General features: G+C 45.5%; 1 protein-coding gene across 5 annotated transcripts in view; it reads left to right on the forward strand.

Annotated features, from left to right (window-relative positions):
• The window catches only part of LOC115164442 (EMI domain-containing protein 1), a 68,397-nt gene that overhangs the window by 11,912 nt on the left and 37,145 nt on the right, over positions 1-19,340 (forward strand). For all 5 annotated transcript variants that reach the window (XM_029716905.1, XM_029716909.1, XM_029716911.1 and 2 more), the window contains exons 2-3: positions 5,923-6,036; positions 6,166-6,269. In XM_029716905.1, coding sequence (XP_029572765.1) covers positions 5,923-6,036; positions 6,166-6,269 — 218 coding nt within the window. The remainder of the gene's footprint in view (positions 1-5,922; positions 6,037-6,165; positions 6,270-19,340) is intronic.

Genomic DNA, 19,340 nt, shown 5'->3' on the forward strand with positions numbered 1-19,340 from the left:
CATTAATTTGAAGGGGTGTCCCTTGTATCCACATACTTTTGTATGTACAGTGCCTTCTCCACATTTTGTTACATTACAGCCTTATTCTAAAATAGTTTTTCCCCCTCATAAATCTACACACAATACCCCATAATGACAAAACAAAAACATATTTTTATACATTTTTGCTCATTTGTAATAAACAAAACCCAGAAATATTACATTTACATAAGTATTCAGACCCTTCACTCAATACTTTGTTGAAGCAGCTTTGGCAGCAACTACAGCCTCGAGTCTTCTTGGGTATGACACTAAAAGCTTGGCACACCTGTATTTGGGGAATTTCTCCCATTCTTCTCTGAAGATTCTCTCAAGCTCTGCCAGGTTGGATGCGGAGCGTTGTTGCACATCTATTTTCAGGTCTCTCGAGATGTTCAATCAGGTTCAAATCCAGGCCTTGGCTGGGCCTGGATTTGAACATTCAGAGACTTGTCCCGAAGCCACTGCTGCGTTGCCTTGGCTGTGTGCTTAGGGTCATTGTCCTGTTGGAAGGTGAATCTTCGCCCTATTCTGAGTCCCTGAGCGCTCTGGAGCAGGTTTTCATCAAGGATCTCTCTGTACTTTGCTCTGTTCATCTTTGTCTCGATCTTGACTAGTATCCCAGTCCCCGCTGCTGAAAAACATCACACAACATGATGCTGCCACCACCATGCTTCACCGTAGGGATGGTGCCAGGTTTCCTCCAGAAGTGACGCTTGGCATTCAGGCCAAAGAGTTCAATCTTGGTTTCATCAGATCAGAGAATCTTGTTTCTCATGGTCTGAGAGTCTTTAGGTGCCTTTTGGCAAACTCCAAGCGGGCTGTTATGTGCATTTTACTGAGGAGTGGCTTCCGTCTTGTCACTCTACCATAAAGGCCTGATTGGCGGAGTGCTGCAGAGATGGTTGTCCTTCTGGAAGGTTCTCCCATCTCCACAGAGGAACTCTAGAGCTCTGTCAGAGTGACCATCGGGTTCTTGGTCACTTCTCTGACCAAGGCCCTTCTCCCCCGATTGCTCAGTTTGGCCGGGCGGCCATCTCTAGGAAGAGTCTTGGTGGTTTCAAACTTCTTCCATTTAATAATGATGGAGGGCACTGTGTTCTTGGACTTTCAATGCTGCAGAAAATTTTTGGTACCCTTCCCCAGATCTGTGCCTCGACACAATCCTGTCTTGGAGCTCTACGGACAATTCCTTTGACCTCATGGCTTGGTTTTTTGCTCTGACGTGCACTGTCAACTATGGGACCTTTTTATAGACAGTTGTGTGCCTTTCCAAATCATGTCCAATCAATTGAATTTACTACAACTGGACTCCAATCAAGTTGTAGAAACATCTCAAGGATGATCAATGGAAACAGGTTGCACCTGAGCTCAATTTCGAGTCTCATAACAAAGGGTCTGAATACTTATGTAAATAAGGTATTTATGTTTTTTTTATTTTTAATACATTTGCTAACATTTCTAAAAACCTGTTTTTCCTTTCTCATTATGGGGTATTGTGTGTACATTAATCCATTTTAGAGTAAGGCTGTAACATAACAAAATGTGTAAAAAGTCAAGGGGTCTGAATAATTTCAGAAGACACCGTATAGTGTATATAGTAGTTACTCACAGTCATTGGTTTAAACAACCTGCCACATATGCAAACATCATGACACTAGTATTATAATAATCAAATCATAGTATTACTACGAAGTACACAGAGACTCCTCTGCTGTTCTGTGTTCTATATACTAAACAGATGGGGATATGGTAATTGTTTTCCATGTTCTGCCCTCTACTCAGCCCAAGCCATATGAGGGTGATCATGGTATTTGTACACTTTGTTGTTATCAAAAGACTGCTAACACATGTTGGCTCTAATAGCCTCCGTGTAGATTTCTCTCTGTGTCGCTCCATGTTTCCTTGGTTTATGGTTGTCGACTTGAGGGATGAGAAGTCAATATCCAAACAAATATCAATAGGACTATGTCTCGTCTGGGTTTTGCAGGGTTTGTATCATAAACTCCTCTAGGTTCTCCTCAGTTTGCTCTCACTCTGGTTTATAAAACCTTTTTTATGTGTGTTTTGTTTTGTCCCTCATCCGGTCTGTGTTGCCGGTGGCTTTTAATTCTTGCTCTATGTTGGACATGTTTAATGAATACCATCCAGAGGTTTCCCCCCCTTATTTCTAAGAGCATTGTTTCCCTTGTTAGCATTTTCTTCCGACCAATAATGCAGTGATTGAAACCATCCCATAGCTCCTCTCGTAATCAGGCTCAGATTTCTCCTCTACAGCACAGTACAGGGAAACAGATATGGTCCTGGCTGACTAACATGGACAAGACCTGGTTCAGGTTAACTGGTACACTGCTCCACTGACTCTGTCTTTGGTTGCATGTGGTCCAAAATAAATCTAAAAACCAAGACCTTCATTAGCTGTGAGAGCTTTATGTAGTGACAGTAAGTATACAGAGCCTTTATAGAGGCTACATAACAACTGAGAGGTAAATGTAAAGCTTTGGTGTTTAACTTCTTAAAAGACACACTCTGACCAATGAGGGCCTCTGTATCTGATTTTGACCTGTGAGGGAGTGGGCCTATGACTTACTATTAACCTGTGTTTGAAACTCACTCTAATGTGTGGGACCCCCCCACCTACCCCCACCCCCCCTCTCTGTTCCCCCTCAGTGGCTCTGCCTCTCAAGAGACCCATGGGGGGAAAGCCAGCGGATGTGTATTGATAAGGGAAAGACTGCAATGTCAACACAGCCTACAATGCAGTCCTGCAAGTCTCACGGCCAATTGAACTTGTGTAAACACCATAAAGGACTTTGAAAAGAAAGGGGGGAGAATGAGAGGAAAGACTCAAAACCCCCGGGATGAGTAGACGTAGGCTTATGGAGTGTGAGGGTATGGATAATTTCCCTTTGTGTGCATATGTGTACGTACGTACAGTACGTACAGTGCTGTTCATCGATTACAGCTCAGCATTTAAAACCATAGTACCCTCCAAACTCGTCATTAAGCTCGAGACCCTGGGTCTCGACCCCGCCCTGTGCAGCTGGGTCCTGGACTTCCTGACGGGCCGCCCCCAGGTGGTGAGGGTAGGTAACAACATCTCCACCCCGCTGATCCTCAACACTGGGTCCCCACAAGGGTGCGTTCCCAGCCCTCTCCTGTACTCCCTGTTCACCCATGACTACGTGGCCATGCACGCATCCAACTCAATCATCAAGTTTGCAGACGACACTACAGTGGTAGGCTTGATTACCAACAATGACGAGACGGCCTACAGGGAGGAGGTGAGGGCCCTCGGAGTGTGGTGTTAGGAAAATAACCTTGCACTCAATGTCAACAAAACAAAAGAGATGATCGTGGACTTCAGGAAACAGCAGAGGGAGCAGCCCTCTATCTACATTGATGGGACAGTAGTGGAGAGGGTGGAGAGTTTTAAATTCCTCGGCGTACACATCACGGACAAACTGAAATGGTCCATCCACACAGACAGCGTGGTGAAGAAGGCGCAGCAGCGCCTCTTCAACCTCAGGAGGCTGAAGAAATTTGGCTTGTCACCAAAAACACTCACAAACTTTTACAGATGCACAATCGAGAGCATCCTGTCGGACTGTATCACCGCCTGGTACGGCAGCTGCTCCGCCCATAACCCGGAAGGCTCTTCAGAGGGTAGTGAGGTCTGCACAACGCATCACTGGGGGCAAACTACCTGCCCTCCAGGACACCTACACCACCCGATGTCACAGGAAGGCCAAAAAGATCATCAAGGACAACAACCACCCGAGCCACTGCCTGTTCACCCCGCTAACATCCAGAAGGCGAGGTCAGTACAGGTGCATCAAAGCTGGAACCGAGAGACTGAAAAACAGCTTCTATCTCAAGGCCATCAGACTGTTAAACAGCCATCACTAACATTGAGTGGCTGCTGCCAACATACTGACTCAACTCAAGCCACTTTAATAATGGGAAAATTGATGTAATCAATTTATCACTTGCCACTTTATATTATTTTTATTAGATAATGTTTACATAACCTACATTATTCATCTCATATGTATATACTGTACGCTATACCATCTACTGCATCTTCCCATCTTGATGTATTAGATGTATCACTAGCCACTTTAAACAATGCCACTTTATGTAAGGTTTTCATAACCTACATTACTCATCTCATATGTATATACTGTACTCTATGCCATCCTGATGTAATGTATCACTAGCCACCGTAAACAATGCCGCTTTAAATGTTTTCATACCCTACAATACTCATCTCATATGTATATACTGTACTCCATACCATCTATTACATCTTGCCTACGCTGTTCGGCCACCACTCATTTATATATTTTTATGTACATATTCATATTCATTCCTTTACACTTGTGTGTACAAGGTAGTTGTTGTGGAATTGGTAGATTACTTGTTAGATATTACTGTATGGTCGGAACTAGAAGCACAAGCATTTCGCTACACTTGCATTAACACCTGCTAACCATGTGTATGTGACAAATACATTTGATTTGTTTGTTTGGACACACCTACTCATTCAAGGGTTTTTTGTTATTTTTTTCTATTTTCTACATTGTAGAATAATAGTGAAGAAATCAAAACTATGAAATAACATATATGGAATCATGTAGTAACCAAAAAAGTGTTAAACAAATGTTATATTTGAGATTCTTCAAAGTAGCCACCCTTTGCCTTGATGACAGCTTTGCACACTCTTGGCATTCTCTCAACCAACTTCACCTGGAATGCTTTTCCAACAGTCTGGAAGGAGTTCCCACATGTGCTGAGCATTTTTTGGCTGCTTTTCCTTCACTCTGAGGTCCAACTCATCCCAAACCATCTCAATTGGTTTGAGGTTGGGTGATTGTGGATGCCATGTCATCTGATGCAGCACTCCATCACTCTCCTTCTTGGTAAAATAGCCCCTACACATCCTGGAGGTATGTTGGGTCATTGTCCTGTTGAAAAACAAATGATAGTCCCACTAAGCGCAAACCAGATAGGATGGTGTATTTCTGTAGAATGCTGTGGTAGCCATGCTGTTTAAGTGTACCTTGAATTCTAAATAAATCACAGACAGTGTCACCAGCAAAGCACCACCACACCATCACACCTCCTCCTCCATGCTTCACGGTGGGAACCACTCATGCAGAGATCATCCATTCACCTATTCTACGTCTCACAAAGACACGGCGGTCTGGATTGACTGACATTCATATCTTATAGTAATGATGGACTGTCATTTCTCTTTGCTTATTTGAGCTGTTCTTGCCATAATATGGACTTGGTCTTTTACCAAATAGGACTATATTCTGTATACCACCCCTACCTTGTCACAACCCAACTGATTGGCTCAAACGTATTAAGAAGGAAAGAAATTCCACAAATTATCTTCTAACAAGGCACACCTGTTAATTGAAATGCATTCCTACCTCATGAAGCTGGTTGAGAGAATGTCAAGAGTGTGCAAAGCTGTCATCAAGGCAAAGGGTGGCTACTTTGAAGAATCTCAAATATTTGTTTGTTTAAAACTTTTTTTGTTACTACACGATTCCATATGTGTTATTTCATAGTGTTCATGTCTTCACTACTATTCTACAATGTAGAAAATAGTAAAAAAAAATAAGAAAAACCCTTGAATGAGCAGGTTTGTCCAAACTTTTGACTGGTACTGTATGTGTGTGTGAGAGAGAGAAATATATTGTGGGTGTGTGGGTGTTTAATCAGATAATGATATGACCACCTGTTGCTTGTAGTTTTGTAGAACAGGTGTGGAGGAGAACTGAAGTAGTATGTTTACCTTCCTTTTTGTCTTGTTGACTTTGAGTGTGCGTGCTAAACCTGCTCTGTGTGTGTGTCCCTCTCTCTCTCCTCCCTCTCGCCACTCTCTCTCAGGAACTGGTGTCCCCATACGGTCACTAAGACAGTGACGTGCCAGGTGCAGAATGGGACAACCATGCAGCGTGTCTACCAGACATGTCGCTGGCCACAGGGATGCACAGGCGGCAGGTGAGTCTCTCTAACCCAAAACACAGCATGTCGAAACCTCATGAACACACCCTTCATCTACAGCTTGATGAATGAGCCACACGACCTTATGCTCTTTGTGACATTGGCCTGTGCGTGTGTGTTCCTCAGCTACCGGACAGTGGTCAGACCCTCCTATAAGGTGGTGTACCGTGCCATCCCCTCTCTGGAGTGGAAGTGCTGTCCAGGCTACAGCGGCACCGCATGTGAAGAAGGTAAGAGGGCAAGAGAGGGATTTATGCACTTACAGACTTCTCAGATCTTCTCCAGTTGAGCATGTCTCTGTACTTCTCTCATTTCTGGTCCCTGTAGTGTCTTTCTCTCACCTCTCTGCATCTCATTTCCTCTCTCTCTCTCTCTCTCTCTCTGCTTGACTGGCAGTGCTCACAACTCACAACTCTAAACTTTAAACATCAGCTATCTGAGCAGCTAACTGATCGCTGCAGCTGTACATAGTGTAAATAGCCCACCCAAACTACCTACCTCATACCCGTATTGTTTTTATTTACTTTGCTGCTCTTTTGCACACCAGTATCACTACTTACACACCATCATCTGCTCATCATCATCTGCTCATCTATCACTCCAGTGTTAATCTGCTAAATTGTAATTACTTTGCTACTATGGCCTATTTATTGCCATACCTCCTCATGCCATTTGCACACACTGTATATAGACTTTCTTTTTTTTCTATTGTGTTATTGACTGTACGCTTGTTTATTCCATGTGTAACTCTGTGTTGTTGTTTGTGTCGTACTGCTTTGCTTTATCTTGGCCAGGTCGCAGTTGTAAATGAGAACTTGTTCTCAACTAGCTTACCTGGTTAAATTTTTAAAAAGCAGAACAATGAGGACATAAGGTTTTGGTGAGAGAGAGAGAGAGACCCCAGGATGTGAGAGTGATTAAGGGCTGAGGTAGTTAATCATGTGGATGTGTAGTCCTGGAGTCCTGGAGCCTGGTTCTGACGCGGCTCTGAGCGGGAGCCAGCCCCTCAGCCGTGGGGTGGAGGGGGAAACCGTGACGACCAGACAGCTGCCAGGATGCCTTGGCTCTCCCCTCCACTTCCTCCGTCTCTCCACACTCTCACTTCTCTTTTCACTCTGTCGCTTGGTTCACGTTCTCTCACTCTGGTTTGTTATCTCTCTAATTTCTCTCTCTTTTTTTCTCATCCCTTTCTCCCTGTCTCCAAGTTATCTTTTCTGACTTCATCTGAAGTTCAATAATGTATCTTGGTCTTTGTTCCATTCCCCATTTCCATCAGCACACCTCTCGGTCTCTATCTGTCTCTGTGTTATCCAGTATTCCCAGTTCCCCACTGTGTTAGTCTCCTAGGAGTTCCTCGGAACTAATATATGAGTAATGTGACTAAAGTGTTTGGTACTTTCCACTAGGATACCCCTCTGTTTGCCTGCATCATAACAAAACATTCTCACTCTCCAATGGTCTTGCGAAAACCTCACATCAGGATCTTAGGACAGAGCCAACAGCCTCCATTTTATTAATCTTCTAGGTTTTTACGTGTCCAACTTCACAGTCATTGAAGCACGTAAGGTCAATTATTTTTTGTGGTTTAGAGTTATATAGTCCAGCTGCAAGTATGTTGTCATCCTCTACCATGCTAACTCTGTTATTGCTCTTCTGATCATTTCAACTCCAGTAGCTCCCCCCGTCCATGCGACCACGACCCCACACACACCTCTCCTCACCCCTCTCACCCAGAACAGAACAGAACAGAGCCTAATGATTTCCCTTGGTGCTGGCTGACCCCCTGTCTCAGCCTCGTCTGGGGTACAGGGTGGAGTGACTGTTTGTCCCAGGACTCTGGGCTGTTAGTGTTCTGGGTGGAACCGTAAATCGTTGAGCTTTGTGACACAGATTACAATAACCCTTTACTATGATACAACTTTGAGTTCTCAGTGGTGTTGACACGGGACTGCTGTTTCCCTCTCCAACCAGCCCACTCCTCCCAGGTGAGCTAACAGTTTCTCTAGGGCCCCCAGGGGCCCGCTGCCTGCTGCTGGGTGCTGTAAGGGAGCCTCATTTGGGAGAAATTACTCCACTTTTCCCACCAGCACACCCTTTACACATGTTGACACATACTCAGATACAGGGTACAAGACACTCAAAAACACACATACATACATGCATGGATGAAAACAGGCTACCAAGACACACACACACACACACACACACACACACACACACACACACATGGAAAGCAGACACACACACACACACTGCCAAAATAATTATCCAATTATGTGCTGTGGGAGATTCCCTCTGGTTGTCATGGAGGGCTGTGGTGGGGGTTTGACTGGAGGACTGGGGGGACAGAGATGGTGGGATTAGGCACTTATCAGAGTGCCGTTCCTGGTGGCTCAGATCACAGGCAGCGTTGAGTGGAAGTGACAGCTACTATTCGGAGAGAGCTGCGCTGAAGCACCGGGGATAGCATCCAGGACCGCCTCTGGCGCTCTGTAGGAGAGGCCCCTGACAGCAAACAATCTGATACCCCTCCTCTCAGCCCACCCATCCCCTTTCTTAGGGAGAAACACCAGCGACATGGGGATGACTGGAGATAGGATAGCACAAATTGTTGACATAGCGTTGTCAAGGAAAGTTAGAGCGCCACTCACAGGTTCATTGAGTGTGAGGTCAAGTACAAGCTGTGTGCTTGTCCATCTGCTGCCTGTTTGCTGTCTGCCTCTCACAGGAAAATGTGCATGATCCTCTCATTTACTTCACCTCCCCTACCTCTACCTCCTCTTTACTGCACCACTACCCCCCCTCCCACCCCCCCCCCTTGGTGCATCCGTCACCACAGCAAACAGGCAGACTGGGAGGATGAGAGTAGAGGTGTGATTGAATGATGGCAATCCTCCTCACTCAGGAAAAGGCAGAGCGGTGAGGCGCTTACTGTAATCTTAGTGCTCAGTATTGTTGTTTTCATTCGCTCACTTTTCTGAGTTGAGCCTATGTCCCATTACATATGTGTACTCTCTGACCCTGTTGTGGGGTTTGGAGTTTGGTCCCCCCCCTTGCTGCTCCCCTGCCTGCTGACTAGGGGTTCTGACCTTCTGGTCTGTCTGACCTAGAGATAACACATCTCTGTTTTAGTTTAGAGCCCCTTGATGTGTTTTCCCCAGTCCCAATGACCCTGGGAGCAGAGTGCACCAACCCAGGATGAGTGAGCGCATGCTATTGGACGGGTTCAGGTCACTCTAGCACCTGAGAGACTGTCTCGTCCAATCAGAGGTTCCCATGAGATCTGTGGCCTGTTGGCTCCACCAGATCCAGCCCAGTGGCTCCAAAAACAAAACATTACATCACAAACAGCCGGGTAACAGAAAAACAGTCAGAGAATCAATGTGGAGTAAGATAACACTGTATTAAACCACCCCTCATATTGCTCTCTGTTTCTCAGGCCCCCACCCCAATTTCAAGCCTTGGCTCAAATTCCAGACCAGTGGTGTAATTACAACGTCCTAATTGTTTTCTATGAGGTTGGGGAGATATTGTCTTACTGCTGGACCTGGAACACGATGAGCTTGATGGAGGCCCTTTCATAAGCTTTCAGATAACAGGGATATCCCTTCACCCTTCCAAATAACACTATCAAAAGTAAACCCCATTTAGATAGCAATTTCATTATCACAGAATTTAAAATGTATTCCATACAGGCTAGACTATGAGATCCAATCTAGCTGTCAAACACATCAGTGTGCCTACAGTATCAAATACTGCATCAAATGGAGATCCCAGTCTCTCTGACATATAAACTGGGATAGGATTCATGTCTCCCTCAGGTCAGGTGGGTTAGTTGGCGTACTGTCCTTGTCCTCTGCTGGGACTGAGTTATGTGAGGATATAGTGTGAGGATGACACTGGGAGACTCCAGTTGATATCATGGACTGTACTTGATATATAGAGATAGGCACTTGAAAGCAGCTCACCACCACGGCAGAGTATCTCAGGAGGGGGCTGCAGGCAGGCAGCCAGCCAGCCAGCCAGCCAGCCAGCCAGCCAGCACATTGAGACATTAGGGAGGAGGTTTTGCTGAATTAGCGAGGTTATCGATGCTCTGCGGGAGAGTCCCCATCAATGTCTCTCAGCCAAGCTGAGGCTGCGGTTTCTGGGCCGCAATTACGCCGTGGACGGGAGGTAGAGGCGCGGCGTCTGCAATAAGCCGCAGAACTGTAATCTGTGTTTTCACAGCTCAGCGTGGCTTATCAGAGGCCTACACTCTAAGCCCCTTGCTTTTAACATCACTGTGCTGCAGCTTGCCACTAGCAAGGGGAGTGTGGGAGTATGTGGGTGCTGGTGTGTTTGTGTGTGTGGGTGGGTGGGAGAGCGAGGTGTTGAGGATTTGTATAGTGAAGGATACAGCTGTTAAGCATGATTAGCTGTTTTAATGGCTGCAGTTTCTAGTAGCTGTAAATCGAAAGACCCAGTTTGAGGTCCCGGGTTTGGGGCCTGCACGAGGCCAGTTCCTCTCTTTGAGTGCCGACCTCCACTCCCACTCCTCTTGGACCACATAAAGGAGCACTGTCAAAAACAAAATATGCTGACCCAACATAAAGCCACCATTTTCCAGAGCTGTCCCTGAAGTGGTCCTTCTCCCTCCTCTCATCCACACACCCCGGGTCCCCCAATTCCTGTGTTTGTATAAACAGGTTGTAAAACCACTGGAACACTCACACGTACAGTGGGGTCTGAAATGATTGACACCCTTGAAAAAGATGAACAATAATGACTGTATAAAATAAATAATTCAAGTACTGAGCTATGTATCGCATGCTCAAAAAATTGGGAAATTATATTATTTTATACATATACAATTACTTAAGTAATACTTTTTTTCTGAAAATGGTAGGGGACCAAATTATTAGCAACCCTAAAGATTATTTTAAATAAAGTAGTCAAAAGTTTAGTATTTGGTCCCATATTCCTAGCACGCAATGACGACATTGTCACGTTCTTCGTCGTGTTGAGGAAAGGAGGACCAAAATGCAGCGGGATTGTGGACACTCATGTTTATTACTGATAAAAACATGTAAGGTATCCACTTGAGAAAAAAACAAAAAAACAACAAACAATACTCACAACGGCAACAGTGTGGCAGGCTCAAACAAACGCCGTGCACACAAACAATCTCCCACAAAAGACACATACAAACACACCCTAATATATGGGACTCTCAATCAAAGGCAAATGGACAACACCTGCCTTCAATTGAGAGTCCCAACCCCAATTGACCACACATAGACATACAACAGCTAGATCAATCATAGACATACATAACAAGGAACAGTGCCCAAAAACCCCGGAATACACAAATCAAATCCCTACAACAAACACACCACCCCGAATACCATAAAACGAATACCCTCTGCCACGTCCTGACCAAACTACAATACCAATTAACCCTTATACTGGCCAGGACGTGACAGACATCAAGCTTTTGATGCATGTGTGCAGCTAGTTTTGGTTGTGTTTCAGATGATGTTGTGCCCAATAAAAATGAATGGTAAATAATGTATTGTGTCATTTAAGAGTCACTTGTAAATGGGGGGGGGGGGGGGGGCAGTGCCCCTGTGACAACAATTTTGGACCCCCTTGTGGCCCCCCCTAAATGTGGAGTATGAAATAATTTTTACATAACAAATTTTTGGTATCGTTCTTTTTTTACATCCGTTATTAGACATTGGCAATGATGATGATTATGAACATGGTCTTTTGCCTGCTAATGCCTGCAATGCAGTGAAGAAAACGATATGACAACAATAACGTCTAATGTAACTGGCCCCTCTAACAGTACAACTGGCCCCAGCTTGGTCCCCCCCAGTTGAAATGGTCTAGAACCGCCACTGCACAAGTGCCAAGCCCAAATTGGTAACAGCTGAGGCGAGGGGAGCTGAGGGCCCCAGATGAGATTAGAGGTGGGAGCGTCTAGCTCCTCACTTCTCCACTCAGTGGGGAATAGTCACAACAGCCAGACACCAGTCATTTTACCAATGTGACCAGCCATCAATTAACTAAAGCAAACAGGAAGCATTTTTCTCCCTCTGTTTCCCCCTCTGTCGTGCTCCTCTGTTGATGTTTGTGTGCTCGTTTGTTAGGGTGGAAATGGTAAAGAGTTGTTTTAGACTATTTCGAAGTATATTTTCGAGGAAACCAACTATTGCCACAGGTCAGATGAGCGGTGAGATTCCTTGTGCTGCGTGCAGATCAGTTTATTTATGGTTTCCCTGGCCTCCGTTCTGAGTCCCTAGGGGGGGTGTAAATTATTGAAAATCATGCTTCTTCTTCTTCTGGGGAAATGGACCCAGCAGGCAAAGCTAGAACTTGTAAGGCTGCAGGGATGAAAATAGTGAAGCTGTGCGCACCCACACAAACACACACACACAGTCCTGCCCCATAGCAGACACTATGCGCTCCTCTGTCCCCAATAAATCAGAGGCATTTCCTCTCACCCTGCAGTTTAACAGGGCCTGTGTGGGCTGTATGAGTGACCCGTAAACCCACAGGCACTCTGTAGCTCTGTTCAGGGCCCTGCCCTGCAAAGGACTATCAATGGGAAGAGGCAGAGCGATGCAGAGGGAGAATGAGGGGGAAGAAAGGTGGAAGAGGAAGGGAAACTAGGGTTTTCACATCTAAAAAATAACCCTCCAATATCCTATTCTTTTTTTTTGGGGGGGGGGGCAGTGCCGCTACTGACATCACCCTTCATCTCCCTGTGTTAGGCACAGTTCTCAGGAGTAGCTACCGGTGTGAAGGTCAGTCATGGTGTGGTATGGTGCTGCAGCCCTCAACTGTCTCTGCTCTACATCCTAAGTGATGTCATCAGAGGTTTCACTCGGCCTGTCTGCTGTCCCTTAACCCCTCAGAGTGTGAACCAATTACCATCCCTCAACCCACCAAGGCACCATTCAGAGGTAGTGAGTGACATGTAGTAGTTAGAACACATAGCTTTCCTGTAGCCATGAGGTATATGTCTCTGTGTTTTGATGTTGTTGAGTCTGAGACAATGGCAGCATTGATGGGGATGGCCTGTGCTCCCAGGGGGCTGGTGGTAATGTACTGTACAGCCCTGATGAGTTCACCTGGCCAAGCGCTGCCTGGCTCCCAATGGAACTGCCTTCCCTCCGTCTGTGGATCTCTTTCACAGAGGGACCTCCACTCATTCCCTATACCACCTCTTCTCTTCTCTTTTAATCTCTCTTCTACCTCTCTCCTCACCTTACCGTGTCAGTCTCTCCACTCTCTTCTCCTGTCTTCTCACATCATCATTCCTCTTCTTTCCTATCCTTTAGTCTGCTGTGTCTCTCCTTCCCTTTTCTCTCTCCTTGTGCAGTGTGTCAGTACTGGCTGCCTCTCAATCCTCCACACTGCCAGCTCTCTCTTTCTCTCTTACTTATCTCTTTTTTATTTTATTAAAGCCCTGGGCAGCTGCAGATATGAATCAGAATGAAATCTCCCTCCTCCTCTTCTCCTCTTTTCTCCCTCCCTCCTGCAGTTGTGTCCAGATGCTGCAAGGCAGAATGTTTAGTATGAAACCAGCAAGTAAACAATGCTAGCAGTTGCTATGTTGGTGCTGTGTATCATTCTGTTTATATGCAGTATCTGTTTGAGGTTTTGTGTACTCCCAGAAGTCTTAATTTTCTTGTTGCACATTTGTCATCTATAAGAGTGCAAAAACATATTACGACACCACATGAGAAAGACTCAAAGTGTTTTGGTCCAATGGGGTGGGATTGAGGAAGGAGCTATCTAACCCAGGCCACACCTCCCCCCACCACTACACTCCCTTATCCCAAACCACAGACAGACCGACAACCACAACAGAGAATTGGACTGCGGTGGACGGACAGGTGGTGATGACATCATTTATGACCCCTCATTTCAAGGACCTCCCAAAATATCTCTTCTTGCTCTTCCTCTAAGACCCAGCCCTTCAAACCTGGAGCCGCTGGATGGATGAGGGGACACAGGTTGCAGTCACATTGGTGTCCCCACTCCTCTCCCCTCAGTGGCTGCTGCTGACGTGGTGGAGGGAGGTAGTGCTGAGTCAGGAAGAGAAGCGGTCTGGTGACAGTTAGTTCTGGGTTGAGAAGAGGCTGAAGAAGGAGAAGGGTTTTTTGGATGAGCTGCACTTACACACAGGCTAATTGGAGACATGCCTGGCTCTGTGAGCAGCAATCAGAGAAAACAGAGGACACTACTTCCCTCTGGGTTCTGTGGAACCAAATGCCTTGACTGGGGGAAAATGACTTCCCTTTATAGGGTGGGACAGGGAATAATGGAAGGTATAGGAGCGTGTCTCTAAAGATATATGAGACCAAATGAAAGTGATTGGCTGGCAGACAGGCTGTGCATTTATAGTAGGGTGTGGCGGAGATAGATGAAGTGTGAAGATCTCTGATAAGACCCATGAGCGACCCATCCCTCATCATGTGTGTCTTGTGTGTGTGTGTGCGTGTGTGTGTGTGTGTGTGTGTGTGTGTGTGTATATATGTGCGTGTCTGTGTCTGCGTTTGGATTGTGCCACATGTGAGACAGTGACAGTCCTCAGCACAGCCCTGTATCTGGCACTGAGTGTCCGTTCACACATGCGCCAGACAGATGAGGAGCGTTTCCCTCTGCAGAGTGCTGTTTACCTACTAATAGAGCGTGGAAGACATGCGTCATTTAGGAGAGCTCATATCTCCTCCTCTGTCCTGACTCCTCCACTGTCACGCCTCAGAGACCTCTGGACTCCATCATACTGCCATCACTCACTCACACACACACACACACACACACACACACACACACACACACACACACACACACACACACACACACACACACACACACCTCCTCTCTGCTCTCTCCTCCTCTCCTCCATGCACAGAATGAAGGGCACAGACTTGGGAGGACCATCATCCTCAGTGAATTTTTCATTTTTTTTTTTAAATAGTCAAACTTATAGTTATAATTTTTAAATAAAACAAAATTAGATATATTCCCATGTCACCAAATAATTGATTAAAACACACTATTTTGCAATGGAAGTCTACAGTAGCCTCAACAGCACTCTGTAGGGTATCACCATGGTGTAGCCGGAGGACAGCGAGCTTCAGTCCTCCTTTGGGTACATTGACTTCAATACAAAACCTTCAGTACAAAAGCTTTTTTTGTCTTCCATAGACTTACACAGTAATTATGACAACTTCCGGAGGACATCCTCCAACCTATCAGAACTCGTGCAGCATGAACTGACATGTTGTCCACCCAATCAAAGGATCAGAGAATGAATCTAGTACTGAAAGCATAAGCTACAATTAGCTAGCAACGCAGTGCATAAAATGTGGTGAGTAATTGGTTCACAGAGAGACAAAGACAATAGTTGAACAGTTTTGAACAAATTCATTTCTTCAAAAATGAAGGAGAAGCGAGAGAGAGCGAGAGCTATATTTAGTTTTTTTTTAAATTCACTTTCACTTAGCTAGTGAATGCTGCGAGCTAGTTTAGCCTACTCAAACACCTGGATCAAACAGAGAGGGATGGTAATATAGCTAGCTGGCTATGGCTATCCAACAATGAAACTTTTCCAAGTCAAGGTATGCTTTTCGTTTTATTAATTTATTGCCACTGGGCCCGCCGGTGTAACTGCTAAACTGCTTGCTAACTGTACATTGTACTGCATGATTGTAGCAGGTTTACTAACGTGTGAGTTCTAGTAGCTATGTTGACTGACATTAGCTAATATGGTGACAACGATGTAGGCTGTGTGTAGCGGTTATGATATGAATGTTTGGCTTGGAAAGGTTTTTTTGTCTGGTCACAGGCAGCTGATGTGTTGTGCACTAAAGCCAACAAGCAAAGGCAAAAGGTGAGAGGAGGAGCGAACGTAGATGCAAGAAGGAATTAACGAGCAAAGTGATCATACTGTTTGTATGTGGCTGCTATGAAAGTGAACTATGTTTGCGTGTGGTCAGAGGTGTATTCATTCTGCCGATTCTGTTGAAAAACTTTTCTTAAATGGAAGTAAACGTAATGAAACAGGGATAAACATTCTTGAATTTGTCCAATAGAAACTCTTGTTTGCAACTGCGGGACTAATGACTACATTCAAGATCAGCTATATCTCGTGTCAAACTCTTTCTAAAGAGGGCAGAGTGTCTGTGGGTTTTTGCTCCACTCTTGTACTTCATTGATGAATTAAGATCACTAATTAGTAAGGAGCTCGATGCACCTGGTTGTCTAGGTCTTAATTGAAAAGAAAAACCAAAAACCCACTGACAATCTGCCCTATATGGAATGAGTTTGACACCCCTGAGCTAGATGCAGACAAGAGTGTGCAAGGCGGAATTGAATGTGCCACAGTCTGTCTGTCGCCTCGATTACTCAAAATGTTTCTCTCGACCTGTGCGCCTACGTTGTAAACGTTCATTCATAGGCTAGTTTGTAGCAACCTCATGATTTAAAAAAATATAAAATATTTCACCTTTATTTAACCAGGTAAGCTAGTTGAGAACAAGTTCTCATTTCCAACTGCGACCTGGCCAAGGTAAAGCAAAGCAGTGCGACAGAAACAACAACACAGAGTTACATGGAAAAAACAAGCATACAGTCAACACAATAGAAAAAAAGAAAGTCTATATACAGTGTGTGCAAATGGCATGAGGAGGTATGGCAATAAATAGGCCATAGTGGCAAAGTAATTACAATTTAGCAGATTAACACTGGAGTGACAGATGAGCAGATGATGGTGTGTAAGTAGGGATACTGGTTTGCAAAAGAGCAGCAAAGTAAATAAAAACAATATGAGGATGAGGTAGGTAGATTGGGTGGGCTATTTACAGATGGACTATGTACAGCTGCAGCGATCGGTTAGCTGCTCAGATAGCTGATTTTTAAAGTTAGTGAGGGAAATATAAGTCTCCAGCTTCAGCAATTTTTGCAATTCGTTCCAGTGATTGGCAGCAGAGAACTGGAAGGAAAGGCGGCCAAAGTAGGTGTTGGCTTTGGGGATGACCAGTGAGATATACCTGCTGGAGCGCGTGCTACGGGTGGGTGTTGTTATCGTGACCAGTGAGCTGAGATAAGGCGGAGCTTTACTTAGCATAGACTTGTAGATGACCTGGAGCCAGTGGGTCTGGCGACGAATATGTAGCGAGGGCCAGCCGACTAGAGCATACAGGTCGCAGTGATGGGTGGTATAAGGCGCTTTGGTTACAAAACGGATGGCACTGTGATAGATTGCATCCAGTTTGCTGAGTAGAGTATTGGAAGCTATTTTGTAGATGACATCGCCGAAGTCGAGGATCGGTAGGATGGTCAGTTTTATTAGGGTAAGTTTGGCAGCGTGAGTGAAGGAGGATTTGTTGCGAAATAGAAAGCCGATTCTAGATTTGATTTTGGATTGGAGATGTTTGATATGAGTCTGGAAGGAGAGTTTACAGTCTAGCCAGACACCTAGGTATTTGTAGTTGTCCACGTATTCTAGGTCAGAACCGTCCAGAGTAGTGATGCTAGTCGGGCGGGCGGGTGCGGGCAGCGAATGGTTGAAAAGCATGCATTTGGTTTTGCTAGCGTTTAAGAGCAGTTGGAGGCCACGGAATGAGTGTTGTATTGCATTGACGCTCATTTGGAGGTTAGTTAACACAGTGTCCAAAGAAGGGCCAGATGTATACAGAATGGTGAAGTCTGCGTAGAGGTGGATCAGGGAATCACCCGCAGCAAGAGCGACATCGTTGATATATACAGAGAAAAGAGTCGGCCCGAGAATTGAACCCTGTGGTACCCCCATAGAGACTGCCGATTTTACACACTGAACTCTATCTGCGAAGTAGTTGGTGAACCAGGCGAGGCAGTCATTTGAGAAACCAAGGCTATTGAGACTGCCTATAAGAATGCGGTGATTGACAGAGTCGAAAGCCTTGGCCAGGTCGATGAAGACGGCTGCACAGTACTGTCTTTTATCGTTGGCGGTTATGATATCGTTTAGTACCTTGAGCGTGGCTGAGGTGCACCCGTGACCTGCTCAGAAACCGGATTGTACAGCGGAGAAGGTACGGTGGGATTCGAAATGGTCAGTGATCTGTTTATTAACTTGGCTTTCAAAGACTTTAGAAAGGCAGGGCAGGATGGATATAGGTCTGTAACAGTTTGGGTTTATAGTGTCACCCCCGCTGAAGAAGGGGATGACCGCGGCAGCTTTCCAATCTTTAGGGATCTCGGACGAAATTAAAGAGAGGTTGAACAGACTGGTAATAGGGGTTGCAACAATGGCGGCGGATCATTTTAGAAAGAGAGGGTCCAGATTGTCTAGCCCAGCTGATTTGTACGGGTCCAGGTTTTGCAGCACTTTCAGAACATCTGCGATCTGGATTTGGGTGAAGGAGAAGCTGGGGAGGCTTGGGGAAGTAGCTGCGAGGGGTGCAGAGCTGTTGGCCGGGGTTGGGGTAGCCAGGAGGAAAGCATGGCCAGCCGTAGAGAAATGCTTATTGAAATTTTCGATTATCATGGATTTGTCGGTGGTGACCGTGTTGCCTAGCCTCAGTGCAGTGGGCAGCTGGGAGGAGGTGCTCTTTTTCTCCATGGACTTTACAGTGTCCCAAAACAAATGATGGGTATAGGGAAAAGAGTATCATGTAGTAGCCTAAACCTATCAATGTTACATTGAGCTGGGCGAATGGAATATGAATGACAGTCATCCAGTATGCTATAACAGAAATAAGGCCATGCTCATTAAACGGCACCGACCGCCACTGGTCTAAACATACTGTAGTCTTAGCGCTACTGGGTGGGAGCACAGCAGAGCCTCCAGTCACAGCCCTGTCTATCTGCTGCTGTCGTTGGAGCGAGGCAGGGAGAAGAGTGGCTCTTCAGTACTGGCTGTATTATTTCTGTTGGCTCACCTCCATGTTGTCTGTCTGAAGGCTTCACCTGACAGGGACTGCACTGTCTGGGTCTGAGAGACGGTGCTAAGTTTCCTTAACATGACCAGCATGCTGTCTGTTGCCTTATTCTGCAGATGGATACCTGACCTAAAAGAGGAGCTGTGAGTTTGGATGAAATAATGCACTGGTTCTGACTGAGTATCAGTCAGACTGATACACAAATCTCTCTGTCGCTGTCTCCTCCAATAATGTTTTTCCTTTCTGGACATAAACCCGTCATTACCACCTATTTACAAAAGAACAGAAGCCTTATTCCCAGCTACTGCATCTTTTATATGAAACTTCCACTGCTTTGTAAACCTAGCTGCTAGTGTAAACAGAGACTCATTCAGACCAGAT

The sequence above is a fragment of the Salmo trutta genome, chromosome 27, assembly GCF_901001165.1.
Source record: "Salmo trutta chromosome 27, fSalTru1.1, whole genome shotgun sequence".
In the NCBI taxonomy this organism is placed as follows: Eukaryota; Metazoa; Chordata; class Actinopteri; order Salmoniformes; family Salmonidae; genus Salmo; species Salmo trutta.